Source organism: Xyrauchen texanus, chromosome 47 (genome assembly GCF_025860055.1).
Source record: "Xyrauchen texanus isolate HMW12.3.18 chromosome 47, RBS_HiC_50CHRs, whole genome shotgun sequence".
In the NCBI taxonomy this organism is placed as follows: Eukaryota; Metazoa; Chordata; class Actinopteri; order Cypriniformes; family Catostomidae; genus Xyrauchen; species Xyrauchen texanus.
In genome coordinates this window covers 13,133,343-13,155,643 of record NC_068322.1, presented here as the reverse complement: position 1 = coordinate 13,155,643, position 22,301 = coordinate 13,133,343, and the positions used below count along the sequence as shown (strand labels likewise).

Sequence of the window (22,301 nt, the reverse complement as noted above, 5' to 3'; positions counted from 1 at the left end):
TAACCGATTCATCACTATTCAACCCATTCAACTTAAATATTATTATCATTTGCAAACGAATAATAATATATTATAAAAGTAATATATAGTAATATATAGTGCATCCGGAAAGTATTCACAGCGCTTCACTTTTTCCACAATTTGTTATGATACAGCCTTATTCCAAGATTGATTAAATTCATTATTTTCCTCAAAATTCTACAAACAATACCCCATAATGACAATGTGAAAGAGGTTTGTTTGAAATCTTTGCAAATTTATTAAAAAAACAAAAAAATCACATGTACATAAGTATTCACAGCCTTTGCCATGACACTCAAAATTGGAAAGCAGCATGTTTGGAGGAAACCAGGCACCGCTCATCACCTGGCCAATACCATCCCTACAGTGAAGCATGGTGGTGGCAGCATCATGCTGAGGGATGTTTTTCACCGGCAGGAACTACTTTAATGGTGTTTTAATGGTTCTTTTGACATTTTTGTAGCTTGACATTAACGTACATGACTAATACACAGTATCAGATTTGGATCGGCCTCGTCGGACCGATACACGATCCATCTAAAATCTTCAGTAGCGGAGCCGATACCGATCCAGGTATCGGATCGGTGCATCCCTACTAAGTGGTGTCTTATTTTATCAGTGTGATGGATACAAGTTGTTTGATGGCCATCCTAAACAAGGTTCACAATTTTAGGACTAGTTTATTGAGCGGTTTTGTTTTATGTGGCTGGCTGGTGTGAGTTGGCTGGATCGGTGTCTGAGGGTATTGAAGAAGTGCCCAGCCAGTGGTGTGAAGTGGACCTAAGTGCACTGAGCTATGCAGCATAAGAAAGGCGGAATGACTGTATTGTACCCTCCACATAGAAATGGCCAGACACACTTCAGCAACAGCCAGAGAGGGGGATGGGAGTGGGCAGTCTGAAGCTGCTAATAATACCCTGTTAACGACAGCTTCACTCACTGCAGAGGGATCCCTGGAATTGCTGCCCTTGACTTGCATGAAGTTGGCTCTTACAGTATAGGGTCTCCAGTTGCCAACCAAGACCAAGAGGGTTTTCCTTTGGTTTTCTTGGAACCTCACCACTACTGCTTTCAAATACTTAACAGGGTTTGTGTGGCGAGCAGGGCGGGGCCGAGCAGTAGTAAGTCGCAGCCTGGAGAATTCCAGGGCCTGAGTTTGGCAATGGGGGTATGGGTAGAGTGTTCCAGTGAGGGGCGGTTGGAGTATTTAAGGAGAGGAGACTGCGGCAGATGTGGAGAGAGAGATGCCTGAAGCTGTGTGTTTGTTGATGTGTTAGTGTGTTATTGTGTGCGACTGAAAATTGCAACAATAAATGTCTACGTGATTTGTCAAGCCGGTTCCCACTACCTCCATTACAGTTTGTTTTAGAGGGGCAGTTTTGACAAACATTTCTAACATTATTCCCAGGTGATGATTGGTGCATGGTGAAATGTGTAGTTTAGAGGTTTGATTGATTGGTGACTAAATTTTTTACTGTGTAAATGCATCACACAGAGAAAAAAAAATGGTGCTATCTTTGTCGTGGTTGTCATACAGTTCTTTTCATATACTTGTATTATCAGTATTTATGCATATCAGTGTAGTCCAATGTTTCCCAACATTTTTTCTGCCATTGCACACTTTTTACGACTAAAAAATTCTACGGCACACCATTATCCCACGTAGGCTAACCAACATTAATATTTTTCCTTTTCAAGAACTTGTCCATGTTTTCTGTCCATCTTAGTAGCGTGTTTACGTGTAATGTTTGAAATTCGGCTATGCAAAAATGTTAAAAAAATTAGACGACCTCGTCCGTCATATTAACGGACATGGTCGTAAAAATTCATTCAGTAATTTTAATTTTCATATTTTAATAAGAACTTTTTAATAGCTTTTATTTTCGTTCACATTTTCATTTTGAATCATGAGTTTACAGAACAAGCTTATTGCAGATTAAGCATTTATTTATTTATGAAGAGAACAGATGAACAATAGAGACACGAAGCAGATTCGTGTGTTTTGTTTTTTTTCCCCCACAGTGACAGCAGAGGCCACTAAAACACGACATTTGAACAATACAATATATATAAAAAAAAAAACATAAACGATTAAAATATGAACAAAACACGTAAAAAATGAACCGTATCGACAACTCTATTGACAACTCAACCTCCACCTGGTCCGCATCAACTTAAACGGGGTGCTCCTCTGTGCGTAATCAAACTCATCAAGGGAGACTGATGCTGAGGCAATTGTCATTAGATTTTGTGTCTTTGCCTCGGACAGACGACTTCTCGTGGCATTTTTAATTTGGTTCTGGAGGATGAACCCAGCGTCATGTGCCGCATGACAAGAGTTGCAGAAAGCGTCACAGAGGGGCGATTTTACAAGTTTGCCATGTAAAAAAGCAGGAGGTGTGCACTGTGCAAAATAAAAATTGAGAACATGTATTTGGAAGAGAGAAAAAAGCTTGCAATTGCTTTGATAACAAAGTAATAAAAGGACTCGTTTATGTTTATGTCTAAGCGTTTTCTTGGTGAATTTAAATTAGTTCAATAACTGGGGTCTCTGAAATTCATAAAGGATAAGGTAATATTTAATTAAAAGTAATTATGAGATTCAATGTCTCTTCAAAAATGTTTTTTTGAAGAGACAGTTTTTAAATATTTCTTGTGTTTAGTACTCTCAAAGACATTATTGGTGAAGCAGAAACGTGTGTGTGAAAAACTCTTTGGTGTAAAGTGACGTCACTTCATAGACTTCAATGTATTTTGCAGCGCTGATGCGAGTCATGTGAAAGACACTTAACTTGTATAAATATCACTCACTTTTGCACATCAATCATTGCTCTTCACAATCACAAAAGTGACCGATTATGCTTTCAAAATAGGGCTGAGATAAACGATTATTTTTTAAACGATTAATCTAGCGATAATTTTTTTCCGATGCATCGATTAATCTAACGGTTCATTTTTCCCAGTCCGTTTCGATTCGATTAATCGACTTGTGACAACACCGGTAATACCGGTTTCATCGGGGGTGGGGGTGTATAAAATGTAAAAAAAAAAAAAAAAACATTTTCCGGGAGTTTGATTGACTGGCGATCTGATCAATCAATCATAATACGCCATTTTTGTCCGACAAAGTAGTCAGGAGAGAGAGGATTAACGTCGGTGGATTTGAATTTGAATAATGGATTGTAGGCTACTGTACTGACATCTTTCTGCGGTTAAAACAACCGTCCTTCTGATGTAGGCTACATTCATGTTTAGCCTATTTGATGCTATAAATTAACCAAGGAAAAGATGATCGGTTCACGAGCAGCTTTAACTGAGGCAATCTGTCACGACACATTAAAGAGCCACAAAATAGTAGGCCTATTTATGGTTTAATTTTCTTTGAATGACCAAATTTGAAAGTTGAGACTTTATTAAATGTTACCTGCTTGGTCCTGTCTGTCAGCGTGTTGTCAGTGTCCTCTATGTATTTTTCACGACATTCATAGCTATAAGCGCATTATTAATAGCTATAAGCGAAAACTTTAGGTGTCGACAACGTATTATAGCCTACTCCAACATCGAGTGCAAAGTGGGGAGTTGAAAAAAAAACTTACGGTGCTCTGTCATCTGCTGGTGCATTGCCGTGGTGCTAGAATGGAAGGCCATCTCCATTTTGCAAAGACGACATATCACTGAATTGTTTCCTTTTAAATTAAAGAATTCCCATACTTTAGAGGAACGAGTGCATGCCGCCTTGCACTTCTGATAGTCTGAGGAGCCACTCGTGTTGCTACTACTCGCCGGCGCCGCCATCTTTGTTTTAGGTCTGACGAATCGACGCGCATATTTTGCGTCAACGTCATCGATGACGTCGATGCGTTGTCCCAGCCCTGTTTCAAAATGGTGAATTTCTCCGAAAGGTGAGCAGTTTGGAGCTCTGAAAATATTATTTCTTTTTTTCACCCATTTATTTATTTTGTGGAATTTGCTAATTTTTCACGGCACACCAGACAACCTTTCACGGCACACTAGTGTGCCGTGGCACAGTGGTTGGGAAACACTGGTGTAATCTATAATATGGCTGAAAGATTCATTGAAACAAAATCGAAATGCAATATGATCCAGTGTGATTATCAAATCGCGAGTGCTGGAATTTCATTAAATGTGGTTTCAGAGCTGTTCTGCGCTCAATACACAATGTATCTATCTGGAGCCCAAAGCGCCTCAGAATTATTTTTAATTCCACATTTGAGTAACGTCTATGCTTGGCTGCTAAAATGTACTATGCAAATTTAAAATAAGCCAGTGGCAGCAGGTTTTTGCAGACGGCAAGGCAGAAGAAAGCATATCACGGGATTAAAAGGCTGTTGTCAAATGACTACATAGAACAGAAACTTCTGTTCCCTTTAGTTTTCAAAATAAAAGCTATGTCCAAAATAAAGGGTTGAGGGTTTAACCTGCCTTATAATGCCACGAGCAAGTTAAGAAATTGTTAAATAAATAAATGACTACTGAATAATATTAATAATTGTTATTATTATTCATTATAAATAATTAAGTCAAGTCTGTATGGCAAGGGTTAACAATAGAGTTGCTGTTGCTCAACCATACCATGGTACCTGTTAGTTGGAAAATCATTGTGACTGGATCTTCAATTGTTGTGACATGTGACCTGAAACTGTCACAGCACAGCAAAGGTTTGGCACTTCCCTCATCTTGGCCAAACAGCCATTCACAGATGATAATTAAGAGCAGTAGAGGTACTGAAAGGTTATCTTACTTGAAACCTGAAGTTATCCCTCATGTTTCTACACAAGTTTTGTTATGGGTTGTTTCATAAGTCACGTACACAAGTTTGTGAACACGTATTTTGAGAATTGTTGTATCAGATCATAAAATGCATTACTTAAGTACTTGACATGCCAGTCATATTTGGAAGTTCTTTGTTAACCCATAATTGTTTTCCCTGTGACGTGATAAAGCATTCAGTTTTGGGCCACAAAATGTTGCTGCTTCAAAAGGGCAAAATAGCTAATTGTTACAGTGTAAAGCGGTTGGGTGTTTCACTTCCAGTTTTAAATGTTTTTTTAAAACTGAGCTTGTTGACTTTGAAAATGTCCTGCTGCAAGTGAATATTTTTTTTCCATTTAGAAATAGGGCTGGGCAATATGTAAAAAATATTTAATTGATAATAGAAGTGATCAAAAAATCTAATTTTACCCCAAATCCATTGGCCCCATTTGCAATCACACAAGCATGTCACCGACAACAGGTGGAAAATTACTAATACCCTACAGATTAAGAATAAGATAATAATATTAATAAAGCCTAAAGAATTACCTTGTGCTCACAAAATAATGCTGCCATTTGTGTTTATATTTTGTTTTGGGAATACAGTTAATGCTGCATAATGAAAATGAAATCCCAGATCCATGGTTTTGGCATTGCCCGATATTGTCGATTTGTTGATCATCTGTCAATGTAGTGTTGCAGTCAGCATTGGGATCTTTGTAAGATATCGTTGATATCCAATAACATCGTAGTATTGTCCAGCCCTACTTAGAAAAGGCATTTTTAACCACATCATCTTTCTCCCCTTCAGTCAAAATTTCCATGCCTCTACCTTTTCACCCAACTGGTCCTTTTTTTTTTTAATCCGCACAGATCACCCCTGACCCTAAACCAGTTATTATACTTCTTGATTATAATTCTAAGAACATCTTTTAATGAAATCTTCCTGTTAAAGATGGATAATGAATGCACTGTATGCCAGTGTTTTCAGAATGAGGCGGTTACCTTGTATGCACGAGCACATGGACAAGTATGTGGCTTTGAGACGCAGGCAGCACTGAGAACTATATAGAGCCTTGATTGTGGATCTTTTGATGCCAGATTGACTGTCCTTGAGTTAGCCCTACTGGCTACTAAACTGATCATGTCAGCTGGCCCTTCCTTGAAGGGAACATTCGTTTTCTTATATCTGTAGTGCAGTAGAGGGTCACCCTATTCACTGCGAGATCTGCTAGTGTGTTGTTGGGTTTGAGGTTATGTTATAGATACAAGATGGTTAAGCACTGTCTGTATTCACTGTGGTCTCACTGTGAATGGTTGGGTGTTATTAAAAGGCTTTCTCTTCAGTTTTATAGTGCTAGTTTCCTTATTCTGTATTAGGGATGTGTAAGTCAAAAGAAATGTCATGATTGACTAGTCAGTGGGTTGAATGAACGAGTCGAGTTAAGGATAATAATGTATAATAAGGCTCTGTTCACATGACCCCAATCAGATACATTTCACAGAGATGTACAGATGATAAGCACAGCACTTAAATGTGGGTAACTAAAGTATATTTATAGTAAATAAATAGGCTAAACAACTATAACATTGCACAAAACTATTAAATAAAGTTAGAAACAAGGCTCAAATACAGAGCAGCACAACATCCTGAACGCAGAATGACATGCTTCAATATACAGAGTAATTCATGGTGATCTTCGCTGCACATTCTAAAGTGCAAAACGCAATATTGTTTCTACTTAAACAGGGGTGGGGAATCTTTTTTTCCATTTAAGGGCCATTCGAGTATTTACGAATTATTCGCGGGCCATACAATTGCTTGCAATTTCTGATTGTAGGTTGAAATTCATGTACATTCCGTTGCATGCTTGCACACCAAAAACACTAAAAGGTCTGTCTATTATACAATATTTTCTGTTATTTAAAATTATTTTTAAACATTATTTGAAAGGAATTGTTTTTTCAGGTTATTTGAATCAATTATTTCTCAAATGGCCTCACGGGCTGTGTAATATGGTCTTGCGGGCCTTATACGGCCCTGAGGTCTGACGTTCACCAACCCTGACATAAATAAAATTACAAATAAATGTGAAAATTTTAATGAAATTGAATTTTTTTTTGTACCAACACGATGGTCCAAAAAAGCGAAAAGTTCTATGAATCCTTAACTATTCAAATGCCCCCAAATGTTCTCTTTGACCATGGAAACATCATGAAATATTAAAAAAAGTAGGACAATTTTTTTTTTCTTTCCAGTAATGACAACAACATTAGGGTTTACAGGGTAGTTGGGTTTTGTTTTTGTGAATTCAACATTCAAGAACAGTAATCATAATATATTCTTCTTTCCATTTTCACAGATCTCCTTGGGCTGATTTTTCCATTCACAATGAAAGCAACTGGACAGTCTGAGAGGAATGGCTTGTGAATTATCCTGCCACTTGCAGTCGGGCATCTTCCTCCTCGTCTGAAGGACATCATTGTTTATGGGAACTATTGGCATTGTCTCCTGAGGATATAGCTCTCCTTTTGGGACGCCATTTTCCACCCTGACTGAGAAGCAGTGTAGCCAGGAGATGGCTAACAACTCATACAGCGGGGTGAAGAACTCTGTGGCTGAGCCCAATCATGAAGGAGAGTTTGGCTGCTCGCTCAAAGAGCTGCGCTCTCTTATGGAACTGCGGGGGGCAGAAGGATTAGACAAAATCCATGACACTTATGGGGACGTTAATGGACTGTGCAGCAGACTGAAAACATCGCCTGTTGATGGTATATAATCATTATCTTACATTTGCTTTGGTTTGCAAAAGTCTCTCTTAGTTTGTCTAAAGTCACGTTTAGCTATAACAGGTAGTTGGCTAGGCGATATAGCCAAAAACATTATCACAATATCCTTTTTATAATGTTCAATATTTATCACAATATACATTCACATTTGTACATTGCAGTTGTGGTTTTTTTATTTTTTATTTCCAAGTTGGCAGAAGAAGACTTTTTTTTTTATCATAAATAGTCATTGGGGTTTAAGGGATCTTCTAGCAAAATATTCAAATATTTTGAGTTTATCAATCGAGTGCATTTGGATGCGAATGTTAAAAGATCATCTGTTCGTTGTGAAGCTTAATGACAGCAGTTCAATATTTGTTTGAATATTTGTACATTCAAATTATATATATATATATTTTTAATATTTATTTTCATTCAGATACCCAAGCACAAGGGCACAGGGCTCCAGACATACATTGTCTCCTAAACTGAAAATTAAGGAGCCAAATGGCTGTTTTTTTTGTTGCCAAATCACAGAATTGCTCGATTTAGATGGAAAAATGTATACATATAAATGATGCGATCCAAAGTGCATTTGAACAGCGGTGAAACACTTTCTTACGATGTGTTACATTCATACGAGCAGACATAGAAGTGCGTTTGAAGTAAGTTTGGAGCACAAGAAATAGAAATAAACATTGTGTAAATTGTCAGCTTTACGCTAAGCTAAAATGCTATTTCTAGCCACTGTACATGCACGTTACCAGACGCAATCATATTTTTTATCAACAAAATTCATGTTGGATCATAATTTCTTTTTTCTAGTAAGACCTTTGATATTAGGGCAAAAATCTTATTCTTGATAATAATTTTTGTGTTTTCCTGTAAAAATATCGAAAAATCCTTAAAACAAGATCAATTTGATTAATCTTGTTTTAGAAACAACACTGCATAAGGTATTTAGGTTTTTCAGAGAATGTGTTTTTAACATGTGTATTTTGTCTTACTGTACTGGCAGAGTTTTTATAGTCAAAACAAGTGAAAAAAAAAAAATCTACCAGTACTGAAGAAGTAATCCAAAGTATTTAAATACATTACTGACCTAGAGTAATCTAACAAAATACATTACAAATTACATTTTGAAATGTATGTAATCTGTAGTGGAATACATTTAAAAAAAAGTGTGTGTGTGTGTGTGAGAGAGATCCATGAGTTGAGGTATGATGTTGCATGATTACTAACCTCAAAGAACAGTTTAATCAAAATGATTGCGCTCCCTTACTCCATTGTGATTGGTTTGATTGAAGTGGAAGCGCGTGATCGTTTGTTGAAGTTAAACAGAGACTCGCATGTGGTAAAAACAAACAGTTTTGTGAAATACCCAGAAATATGCACCTGATTTTGAATTCATAATGTGTATACATTATAAAACATAGAATATAGCATTAAAATGTAAGTCATGCGCTGGAGAGAAACCACTCTTAAATGCATCAAACAGTACAAGCACTCTTTCAATGCACCTGACGCAGCAATCACTCCACATGAAACTGTATGTTTATTATGATCTTTGGAGTGTTTATAAAGTGCTATTGTGCGCTGGACAACTTGGGTTGTGTTTTTCTGCTTCAGCTTCTCTCCGTTGTTTTTTCAAATGAGTTTCATCATGCAACACATTTTCACTAGGTTGTAAAGTGAAGTCACCGATGGAGCTTCTCCATGCTCATAGCAAATATCCAAATAATCAATAATGAAAATTGTCAATGATTTCCATTATCAATATTTATTGATTGGTTGTTGCAGCCTTAATAGTTGCACACACACGTTTCTTTCGGTCACTGGAAGTGAGCAGGTATTCTCTAGGTTAAGATGGGAAAAAGTGCAGAGTCAGTGTGCAGTCCACAGCTGCAGCTCCATTGGTTTGTTACCTCTCTGTAGACATTAGGTTTAAACACTGGCCTGACCTTGATTGAAATCTTGGGGGAAGGAATTTTCAGTTTGATCCCAGATTAAAACAGCACCATGTCATAGCAGTTCTCTGCAGATGACACAACTCCCTCTTTCTTGTGTGAACATGCAGTGATTAAAGACCTGTGTTTCACTGTTTTTACTAGGTGCTTTTGGCCAGTGTTTCCATGTGAAATCTGCTCTTGTATTCATGTTGACCATCAGTAATAAAACAAATATACCACATGTGATAGAGAGTTCCGAAAGGATCTGCACTTCCTGGTAATAGTGTTTTATTTAAATGGATGACTTTTGATCCATTTTGTCCCACCCACATTCATTGTCCCAGGAAAAAGATGGATAGATCACTTATTTCTATTTAATGTGTAATTTTCACAATGTATTGCAGATGAAATATAACACCGATACCAGTTATATTTAGATGTGATCTTATGATTCATCATTAACTGAAGTACAAATCTTGAATTATCTACATGATTTGAATGTTAAGTAGATAATTGTGCTGAATTGATTTTTTTTATTGTTTTCTCCCCTTTTGCTGTATCATATAGTGTTTATATCATTACAACAGTCAATTGAAAGAGAATCTGACTTCCACTACATTTCAGTGATGCAGTAAATGACTAAAGTAAAATGAGAACACACTATTGTGTTAAATTGGTTCATTTTCTGTTTGTGATAATCCCGTATAAAATCTATACGGTACTGTTACTTATCCTTCAAGATTATTTTCGAGAAAGAGGCTCTTAAGAACACGCAGCATCCCCAATAAGCAGTACAAATACAGAAGAATGCATGATGGGAAAATGAGGATTATTTATCACTTAAACACTTTCCTGATCAATGCACTTGATCGTTCGCAAGCCAATCAGCATCTTCATTCGACAGTGTGAACAAGTCGTTTCTTTTCACAGCATTTAACAAAACTAACGTTTAAAGTCTTTCTACGTTATAAAATCATGATGAAGTGAAGATGTGCCGTCCGTCTTACCGCCATGTTTGTGGTTTTTTTTCACTTATGACAGTTTTAGTTTTCAAGCGAATGGTCAACTGCTCTTCCTTCGAGCAAGGTATTGTGGGCAATATTAGCCAAAGGAGTGTTCAAGGCTCCACAAATCTACTGTAAATGGCTGACCATCAGGGTAACTTTGGGAACTTAGGGTGGATAGATTTCAGTTTGGGACACAGAGAGAGCCTTCTTTAAAATAGCTTTCTGGTAATGTTACTGGAAGTGCATCATCCTTTTTTTGTTTTTTTATACATTGTTGAAATTGTCTACTCTATATATAAACACTTTCAGTGAAAATATATTAGAAGCTTCTTGAGCTCAAACAAGTTTTAGTGATTTGTCTATGATTCTAATACAGAAATATAACTTTCTTTTCATGTGGGCTTCTAAGAAACTGTCCCTTTTGAAAAACCTGTTTGCTCATAGTCTAAAAGCAGAATCATTATTTAATTTAAACACCAATAACAAACATGATATACGTTTTGAAATGGTGTTTTTTTTTTTTTTTTTTTTTTTTATTCATGAAAAAAATATTATGTTTACATGGACTACTATTTATTGAGATTTATTTTCCATTGACCCCTATTGTTCCTAATAAGCCCACTAAGCAAATAACTTCTTGAACCCATTGGAAAATTATTAACTGAATTATTTTTCTACTCTAAATACTGAATCTATTGCAGGGAGAAAATGAACAGGCAGAGAAAAAATTATCCGGATCGTCTGAATATGAGTAAAGCTTGCTGAAATCAGTCTAAATCTTCAAATAATCTAAAATAATTAGTTTTTTGTAAAATGTGAAAGATTGACTTTGCATAGTGGGCTTATTAAGAACACCTGGGCTTAAATGGCACACATGTTCCTCATAAGCCCACTCCAAACATTTCACGCTTTCAATTAAAGTATCTTAATTTTGTCAGTTCCTATTTATTGGATGTCTTGATATACACAATATTTACTGTTAAAAGTAACCCCGCTACAATATGCATAAAAAAAAGAAACAGTTAAAATATGAAAAACGTATCATACATGTTATGATACGTTTTTCATACTTTAACAGTTTTTTTTAATTTTTATGCATATTGTTCTGGACATAAACTCAAAGTGCATTAGTATTATTTGATTTTTCTGGGTATATTGCATTGAGCCTGAAATGTTTCAACACTAGTTCCATTGCTTTATCATGTGTTGTTGCGCTAAGTAAAAGGGGCAGACAATAACTCCTAACATTTTCCAGCACTGTCTGAAAATTATTTTTTTGGAGTGGCGGTGGTTAGGAAAACAACAAACGTCCGGCACAAGTCTGATTAGGAATATAACTATATCAAAATTTCATGTCACGATAATTGCTGATGCTTTTGTAATGGTATACGATATTATCACGTTATTGAATTACATTACAAATATGGGTTGAACTATAAACTTTTGTTCTCTTAATAAAAAGTTTACATTTTCAATACCAAACTGGCCTTTAACAGATAACAAAGAACTACCATCAACACTATAGATACACAGCCAAATGCAACATTTAGTTGACATCTTAATATTTACATATTCATTCTGCCGCAGGGTCACTGATCATTACATATCAGAACAGACCTTGTCTTGTAGAGGCTATTATTAATGTAAGGATAGAATCATTTTATCCATCCAGCTATGCTACAGCAATATTATGCATGTTTGTTTTTCTTTTCTGGATAACCACAAGTTCACTCTCACTGTATGGCAACGTACGATTGCGTGGCATGCCAATTTGAAATTAATACTGAAAATATAATTGTGCCCCATTGCCGTAATTAATTACAGGACTTAGTGTTATCTGATTCCAACTGCATTTTAGTTGTTACTACGACTGTAATTGGGAACTACTCTCTGGCCAATAGAAAGCAAGCTACACATTATTTGCAAATGGCAACAAGAGATCACTTTGTCGTATTATTTGTCACTTAGCTAGTTGTCTCTTAGGGCTTGTTTACACTTGGCCACTTCATGCATTTTCACTGATCGTATAGCTATGCAATCACGAAAAGACCAGGTGTAAATGCTTTCAAAAACAGTTTGGAAAAATGAGCAGAGCTGTCACAACTTGCCTTTTATCTAGCCGAATTGAACGCAATGATTGAGCCATCTCCAACCAACAATTCCTTTTTTATGAGAGAGAGAGAGAGAGAGAGAGAGAGAGAGAGAGAGAGAGAGAGAGAGAGAGAGAGAGAGAGAGAGAGAGAGAGAGAGAGAGAGAGAGAGAGAGAGAGAGAGAGAGAGAGAGAGAGAGACCACATTTATCATGTGAAAATGGTTGAAATTAAAACTTGTGCTTGTTTCAAGTGGGCTGTATTATCCAGAGAACACAAACATAGTTGTCTTTGATCCAAATTGCATGTAGACTGCATGTAATATATGGTTTCCCCATAATACGCTCCATTTTAACCAGAAGTGTTTTGGAGAACCTCGGCTTTATTCTCAGCCTTCAAATTATGTCAATGTTAACACTAAATCCAAACAATAAATATTGTTTTAATGCTTCGTGTGGCAGTATGATCATGGCAGCTGCACATTCAAACGGAGTGGCACAGTGCTCTCTCTCCAATGTGAATGTAGCATGAAAAAAAACATGAATGTATATCAAAGGTTATATTGAAAGAGTACTGTATAACTTACTGCAATGTGTCATCTCTTGTAATCGGCCAATCTGTTAATGTTGAAAAGACATGGATGAGATCTCATGCTTTTCTGTTCGTGCACCCAGCCTTGGAGCACTCAGAAATGCACCCAGTCTATTAATTCACGTTTCATTTGCTAGTATTCCTCTACAAATCAGGGGTTGTGTTAACAGAAAACATGACATTTGGAGCAAACTTGTCAGTTATTTTTGTCAAATACCTGCATCAGAGCCTCTGAGGTGTGTGTGTGTGTGTGTGTGGTTCTCATCTGTGACATTTTATGCATGCCTGTATGTATGTATGTATGTGTGCATTTTCAAATTTTTCATTCGGATGTTTAGTTCCTTTCAATGCCACACATAACCGGAGTAGTATAAAAATCTTGTTTTAGCACGGTGGCTGATTGACAGGTAGAAAAAAACATAATTAAAGCCTATCCACTGTCATGTATATGCCATTATATTGAATTCTACGCCTCTGAATGTTGTAGACTCTGACGGGTAAAAATAGACCAAGACAGAAATTTTACAACTCAAAATGATGGATAACAATTTTTTTCTAGCACAACCACAGGCTTTTGTGAGGATAGAATTGTGAATTCAGTACCATAAATCAAACCAAATCCTTACGAGATATGCTAGAATGTTTTATACAATACTGAATCTGAACTTAATATCCCTGTATCGATATTTTTAACTATTTGTGTATTCGTATTATGCCTATTTCAGTAATGAAGAAGCATGTTGTCTAAAGTGCACTCTAAGACATGCATTGCTGTAAGAACCGCTTTTGTGAAGCATGAGAGAGACTGCAACTGAACCTACAGATTTACTATTTCTCCCGCAGACACACTGGGTCTTTCTTGCTCACTAGTGCAGTTTTCAATCACGATCCAGTTAAGATATAGTGATTCATCTTGTTAAATTTAATTGGTGGTTTGCGATACCCAGCCCTAACAATACCATCTACTGTTAAGCGAATAAATGTTGTATATTGGGGCTGTTAGTTCATAAACAAAACCTGCTCTTAATTATAATTTGTGATTCTTAGCGTTACAAATGCAATGTTTGACAGAGCAATTAATTTATCTCTCACTCTTAATTCAACTGCATGATTTGCATGGCATGTTTGAATGCTGTTATGAAGTGTCACCTGGCCAGTCCTGCCCTCACAAGGTCTGACTTTAATTAGCAGGTGGCGAAATACTGAGTGATTGAAACAGAGGCTTACTGTGCTGTCTGTAGGCCAGAGCTATACCTTTGTCATAGTGCCAGTGGAAACTATAGCGTCAGTGGAAATGTATATTTTGACATTGTGTCGACATTTATGGCTCAGATAATGGGGTCACACTGATGACATCAATATGTCATTGTGCACTGACACCTAAATATATAGGTTTTCTGAAATAAACGGATAAGTCTGCAACTAGGCCCATGCTGTGCCTGAGCTTTGTGAATTGTGTGGAAATCTGCTGTTGTCATAGAAAAAGGGGCAGATATTTTTCTTTATCAGCCTGTGTGCTAAACACAATATCTTGAGGTATTCTGTGCACTATTCATACTACACACCACCCAGCTAACGGAGCTCGGACTCCTAGAGCGATCCGCCACGGTCAACCTTAAAGCTTTTTTAGCATCGATTTAGATAGCTATTTTTAGCCATACATCCAAACATTATCTAACATTATGTTGGTCCCAGTTTATAGGACTATGTCACCACGCACCGAAACGTTAATTTAACAAGTACACAAATGTGTACCACTACAAGTTAGCCGATTTTGGATGACTGCACCGGCTCGGTCTTCTTGCAGTTGAAGCGGAGCAACATTCTGCTCTTAAATTTATTCTGTGCACTGTCAAGTGCTTCATCAGATTTGTTGTGTTGCCAGTCTTGGCATTAATTATCTTGTCGCAAATATTGCATTGCATGCTGTTGGCATCAAGCTTAGTGAAATGTAGCCACACTTTTGATCTTTTCCACATCTTTTACATCTATGGGGGTTGGGAGGCATACACACTACAGCCTCACGTGTGAGCCACTTCTCTGGGTGTAACCGGCGTAAACTAGTGTTGTTCCTTGATTCCTAAACCCAGCCAATCACTGGCAATTTTAAATTTGTTCACATCTAGCATGCTACATGCTTATCACTGACGTTGACAAGATTAACCCCTTAGGTATCGAAATTTGGTACCGAACGACAAGACAAATTTTTTGATACGCTATAGTTTAGAGGCAATTTGGTCGGTGCCTAAAATGTATCAAACTCGATACCCAGCCCTATCCGCCAGTATAGCTCTAACCTGTTCCCTGCGCTTCACAGTAGCATGCTAGCAGGTCGCCTTGCTGACATTTTAAAGCTTAATCGGATCACTCCGCTTTACCATAGGAAATTAAAGAGTTATTCAAGATTACAAAAGCTTTGACAGTTGAAACATTTCTCAATTCCAAAGCAAAACCACTTCTAATCTTTCCACTCTTTCAAGTTTAACTTGTTACTTTTTTGAGCCGTCTTGGCTTCACTTTAAATGCTTGTTTCCTTTCATTCAGATAAATGTTTTTATGCTTGCTTGTATTCTCGCCAACTTTGTTCCTAAGAACTAACAAATGAAAGCCACAGACTGTACCCAGTGCTCTAATTAAGGTGTGTTGTAATTGCTGGGATTTTAATTGAAAGGGATACTAGTATATGACCCAGCCTCTCATGCAGGGATTAAAAATGAAATGTTTTCATTCAAGTTCTCCAGCCTCTTTTGCAAATTTTAACCAGTTAGAATGAAATAACAGTTAATAACTTTCTTTTTAAAATGACTGCATTAAGGGGTGGGTGAAATACCAATTGTAGTGTTGCCAGATCTCGCAAGAGAAACAAGCAACCTGGTCTGGGAAAACAAGATCAAAATAAGACACTTGCCTCACCAAAATTAGCAGGAAAAAAAAAACAATAAAAATGTTCCTGTGTGGTGGATCTATAAGCATAGAAATGATAACAAGCATCCAGTTAATTAACAGTGAAGTATGATTTTCATTACAGATCTGCCTCTCAGTCAAAACTCTGCAGTATCTGTATGAATGCATCATATCTAACAATAATTCAGTGAAGACTTGGAAACAACTGAGAAATTTAATTTTTACCTATAATAATATTTTCCTTGTCTTTTAGCCATGCATGTATATGTAGTATTTATACATGGCTTTTAAAAAGGTCTTCATACAATGACACACTTGTGCCTCACTGTGCTATTGTTGATCTCTGTGTGTGTATTTATTTATTTATTTATTTGTGTGTGTGATTTTATATATATATATATATATATATATATATATATATATATATATATATATATATATATATATATATATATATATATATATATATAATTAGTATCTCACAAAAGTGAGTACACCCTCACATTTTTGTAAATATTTCATTATATCTTTTCATGTGATGACACTTTGCTACAATGTAAAGTAGTGAGTGTACAGCTTGTATAACAGTGTAAATTTGCTGTCCCCTCAAAATAACTCAACACAGCCATTAATGTCTAAACCTCTGGCAACAAAGTGAAAATGTCCAAATTGGGCCCAAAGTGTCAATATTTTGTGTGGTCACCATTATTTTCCAGCACTGCTTTAACCCTTTGGGCATGGAGTTCACCAGAGCTTCATGGTAGATGACGTCATGGAGCTGGTGGATGTTAGAGAACTTGTGCTTCTCCACCTTCTGTTTAAGGATGCCCCACAGATGCTCAATAGGATTTAGGTCTGGAGACATGCTTGGCCAGTCCATCACCTTCACCCTCAGCTTCTTTAGCAAGGCAGAGGTCTTCTTGGAGGTGTGTTTGGGGTCGTGCTGGAATACTGCCTTGCGGCCCAGTCTCCGAAGGGAGGGGATCATGCTCTGCTTCATTATGTCACAGTACATGTTGGCATTCATGGTTCCCTCAATGAACTGTAGCTCCCCAGTGCCGGCAGCACTCATGCAGCCCCAGACCATGACACTCCCACCACCATGCTTGAATGTAGGCAAGACACATTTGTCTTTGTACTCCTCACCTGGTTTACACCACACACGCTTGACACCATCTGAACCAAATAAGTTTATCTTGGTCTCATCTCTTGGTTCCAGTAATCCATGTCCTTAGTCTGCTTGTCTTCAGAAAACTGTTTGCGGGGTTTCTTGTGAATCATCTTTAGAAGAAGCTTCCTTCTGGGACGACAGCCATGCAGACCAATTTGATGCAGTGTGCGGCTGACCCCACCCCAACCTCTGCAGCAATGCTGGCAGCACTCATACGTCTATTTCCCAAAGAAAACCTCTGGATATGACACGGAGCACGTGCACTCAATTTCTTTGGTGGACCATGGCAAGGCCTGTTCTGAGTGGAACCTGTCCTGTTAAACCGCTGTATGGTCTTGGCCACCGTGATGCAGCTCAGTGTAAGGGTCTTGGCAATCTTCTTATAGCCTAGGCCATCTTTATGTAGATCAACAATTCTTTTTTTTCAGATCCTCAGAGTTCTTTGCCATGAGGTGCCATGTTGAACTTCCAGTGACCAGTATGAGGGAGTGTGAGAGCGATGACACCAAATTTAACACACCTGCTCCCCATTCACACCTGAGACCTTGTAACACTAACGAGTCACATGACACCGGGGAGGGAAAATGGCTAATAGGGCCCAATTTGGACATTTTCACTTAGGGGTGTACTCACTTTTGTTGCCAGTGGTTTATACATTAATGACTGTGAGTTATTTTGAGGGGACAGGAAATTTACACTGTTATACAAGCTGTACACTCACTACTTTTACATTGTAGCAAAGTGTCATTTCTTCAGTGTTGTCACATGAAAAGATCAAATATTTACAAAAATGTGAGGGTTTTGGAATATTATACGGAGTTTGCTCTTATGAAAAGAAATTGGTATGTTTATTCACCAAAGTGGCATTGAACTGATCACAATGTATATTCAGGACAATAATAACCTGAAAAATTACAATTACAATTTGAAAAAAATATTCAGAACTTCAAATAGTTTACATAAAAAAAAATCCTCCACAGGCAGCAATGACAGCTTTGCAGATCCTTGGCATTCTAGCTGTCAGTTTGTCCAGATTCTCACCCCACACTTCCTGTAGCACTTGCTATAGATGTGTCTGTCTTGTCCGGCACTTTTCACGCACCTTACAGTCTAGCTGATCCTACAATAGTTAAATGGGGTTAAGATCCATAACACTCTTTTCCAATTATCTGTCGTTCAATGTCTGTTTCTTTGCCCACTCTAACCTTTTCTTTTTGTTTTTCTGTTTTAAAAAATTGCTTTTTCTTGGCAAGGCCTGCACCTCTGAGTTTTCTCTCTACTGTTGTACATGAAACTGTTGTTGAACAATTCGCGGAGTAACTTTGCCTTGTGAATATGCATGATTGTGTATTTTCTTTCCCTCGAGATTTGCTGTAGAAATAATAAATAATGTTTAATAAAAACAGGCTGTTGTGGCACTGCTTTCTGATGTCGCTTTTCATGTAGGTAAAGGCAGGAAAAATGCTTGATGAGGGAATCTATGGATTATAATCCGCTTTTGTGAGGATATGCAGCTGAGTGTGATGGAAACATTCAGATCAGCTTTACATCTTGTTAGTTTTTCATTAAAAGAAGCTCATTGGTCACTTGATGAGAACACCAAGACCCCACCTTAGTGATTTTAGTTGTTTTTTTATGTGCTTTTCCATTGCTGGAACCAGCAGTGAGTCCATATGGTCATGTGATTAACGACTTACAACCGAGAGACACTAATGTGCACTTTGTCTCCTTCCGATTATGTAAATTAAGATTTTAGGTGAATGTTAGCCTCAATCACCATTTGTTGTCATTGTATCTTTTTTGTTTTCCAGTCATAAAGGTGTGTAAAATAACATGAGGATGAGTAAGCGATGGTGAACTGTCCTTCTAAGTGCATAATACAAATATTTCTGTATGAGATCTCTGAAAATACTTTTGAAACATGTATAAAATCTTGAACACTCATGAAATGAAGACTTCAGTAATCTTATAAAAGCAATTTTATTGTGCATGCTGAGGTTCCTCTCATGGTGGCTGTCATGTTATGATCACACTTGCCTAATGTCAGTAAGAACCCTGTTATTGGACACTTTCACAAATGGATTAAATTAATCAAGGCTGACTGTGAATAGTGAATCTCTACTATGGTGTTGGTAACTGAACTTTTGCATTTGAATGACGCTACATCCAGTGTAAGTCCACGACGACATATACCTCTAAAATTACTTGGTGCACCTATAACCAACATGCTGATTTACTCAATGGAATGTGGTATATTTATATTATATTATGCCCTCCCATCACTGATAATTGTTGTCTGAATGGTCATGACATGGATGGGTTGGTTAAATATTTACTGGATGCTCAATTAGTCTTTTGCCCCGTTTCGTACATGTGTTAATGGAATAGAGATGACTGATAACATTATCTTTCCATAGAGTCTCCTGTTTTTGTTGCCTTCAAGGTCTGAAGGTTGATGTCAAATAATTCAGTTTTCATTGGGAAAGTGCAAAAACCTTAGTCTTTGCACAAAGTAGAGCTAACACTAGTTTAGGATTAAAACACCTAAAGCTTGAAGTCACATGCAAATATGAGTAATTGGCTGTCTGAATGCCCATGTTTTGATGTGCTTGGAAGTCTTTAATAATTTAATAATTTCTTCTCCTGTTGACTTATCTTCCCCTCTGTGATGCTTATGATTCTTAGTTGTCTGCATTAGCTGGAGTCAGTGAAATTGAGATGTGTATGGCAGCGTAAATGCATTTTTTAAGCGGCGTTAGACCTGACTTATCTGCTCCTTAGCCCACTCTCGAAGCAGGCAGTGTGACTATAATCCTTGTCCTCAATTTCCACACTACACAGGCCTGGATTTAATGCACTGACATGGCAATGATAGGAGCGTGTTTCTGAAACCAGTTTAGCTGCCGTGCTTTCATTTGAGGAGTAGCAATGATTACTTTTTCAAAGAGCAAAGTTTTGGTGCACATTCTTCCAGTTTTAGATTCTCTTCCCCAATTAGGGTATTTTAAACTGATTTGGCTTCTAGCTCAACTCTTGAAATTTGTTTTATGGTTTACGTTTTTTTTTTTTTATGGCAAAGTTCTTTCTCCTGTTACATTTTAATGACTAGAGAACAATGTTAGTCATCTGTAGGTTGGTTCCCCCAAAAAGTGTGAACACTACGGCTCTGCGGCACTCTCAAAACATCCCCGCTAGTGGTCTAAGTTTATGGTGGAATTGCTGCTTTATTTATTTATTTATTTTTTGTCTGACCAATAGAAGATGGGGGTGTTTTGGGGAAATCTGTTTTAAACGGAAATAATTTTTGCGATTCCACTTTAATTGCAAATTTCACTTTAAAAGCTTGTGTCTCCTTAACTTTGTACTCAAAAGTGGCAACCAGTGATGCATGCCATCACAGCCAACCAAAGACTTGATGCGTTTTCTTGAATTTAAAAGACCACAGCATTCCATTGTGATAAGGCTGCATATTACATTTTTCTACTAGAACAATTAATGGCTAAATTTACTGTCATATTAGGAACCGAAACGGTTGATGCATGGTGAAGTTGTGAATGCTGGTTCTTTTTTAAGAAACCTACATGTTCCTGTTGTTCAAATGGTGGTAGCGCATGACGCTAGCAATAAGAAGGCCATGGGTTCCATTCCCAGGAATTACAAATACTGATAAATACGTACTTTGAATACTGTAAGTTGTGTTGTAGAAGTGTCCAACATTAAATAAAAAAAAGATTCTGACATTTTAGAGTTCTTGCATGTTGTGCTAAAGCTGAATGGAATCCACCACCAGAAGTGTGTGTGTTTGAGACACTTAAGTATTAATGAACCCTTCAGCTGAAAGAGAGCAAGTTAGAGTACTGAGGCTGAACATTTCTATGGTTTTGCTGAGTAATGTGGAGGATGATGTCATGACAATAGGCTCTGCTGACCAGGCTGCGCTGGTCTGTCAGGCAGACCATCATGTTCAGTCATGCATACACATTCAGTCTGAATCCCACACACTAGATGCATTAACACACACACACACACACACTTTCATCCACATCCAGTTGTTCCTTTTTTTTTTTTTATAAACAAACTGAATACACACACCATGACCTCTTTTGTATACCTGGTTTGAATATAGAGAGTTATTCAAATGGGCAAACCAGAGGACTGCTGTTAAACCTGTGCATTTGAATGAATCCATAGAATGACAGTGTACAATGGACCTAATAACATTCACATTCCCTGGAGCTTGTTTCAATATCGCAAAAAAAAATGTTTGTGGTGTGGGCTAAATATTTTTATGCTTAATGGCTTAACCACCAGCATTGATTGATTAGTTTCTAAAATGGACCTTATCCACAGTAGCAACATGTTTGAATTTTGATGACGATAAAAACGAGGCTGTGAAGGATAGACTTACATTCCATTCTTTGGGTTGTACTGTTGTTAAACTGGTTTTGATCGTGCCGTGGATGAAACATAAAAAGGCATCTTTCTTTAAAATGAATTAGACACTATCTCCAGAAAGCACAAGTTGTGAAAATTAGATGTGATTGTGGCAGGGCGGAGGGCGGGGCCGGGTCGTGATCCTACATACCCGGTCCCGTATTAGGCTAATCAAGCCTCTGAGGTATAAAGGTCGACTGCAGAGGACCGTGCGGGAGAGAGAGATCGTTAGCGGACATGTCCGTCATGTGTAAAGTTATTCAATGGAAAGGAGGTGGCGAGAACCCTACTACGACGTATCCCTCCTCCTTCCCGGGCTTCGGCACCAGTGTAACGTATTCAGTGGAAAGGAGGCGAGAACCGGCTTGACGATATAAATCATATTTTAATAGTAAACTTAAAAACAACGTAAACACACACATGACGGACATGTCCGGTAACGATCTCTCTCTCTCCCGCACGGTCCTCTGCAGTCACTGGGCAAGACACTGAACCCCGAGTTGCTCCCAATGGCAGGCTAGTGCCTTGCATGGCAGCTCTGCCGCCATTGGTGTGTGAATGTGAGTGTGGATGGGTGATTGGGACACAGTGT

At 37.6% G+C, this 22,301-nt stretch overlaps 1 protein-coding gene across 6 annotated transcripts in view; it reads left to right on the top strand.

The window, feature by feature from the left end:
- The window catches only part of LOC127638906 (plasma membrane calcium-transporting ATPase 1-like), a 57,293-nt gene that overhangs the window by 9,120 nt on the left and 25,872 nt on the right, over positions 1-22,301 (top strand). For all 6 annotated transcript variants that reach the window (XM_052120649.1, XM_052120650.1, XM_052120651.1 and 3 more), the window contains exon 2: positions 7,158-7,566. In XM_052120649.1, the coding sequence (XP_051976609.1) occupies positions 7,374-7,566 (193 nt within the window). In that variant the 5' untranslated portion in view covers positions 7,158-7,373. The remainder of the gene's footprint in view (positions 1-7,157; positions 7,567-22,301) is intronic.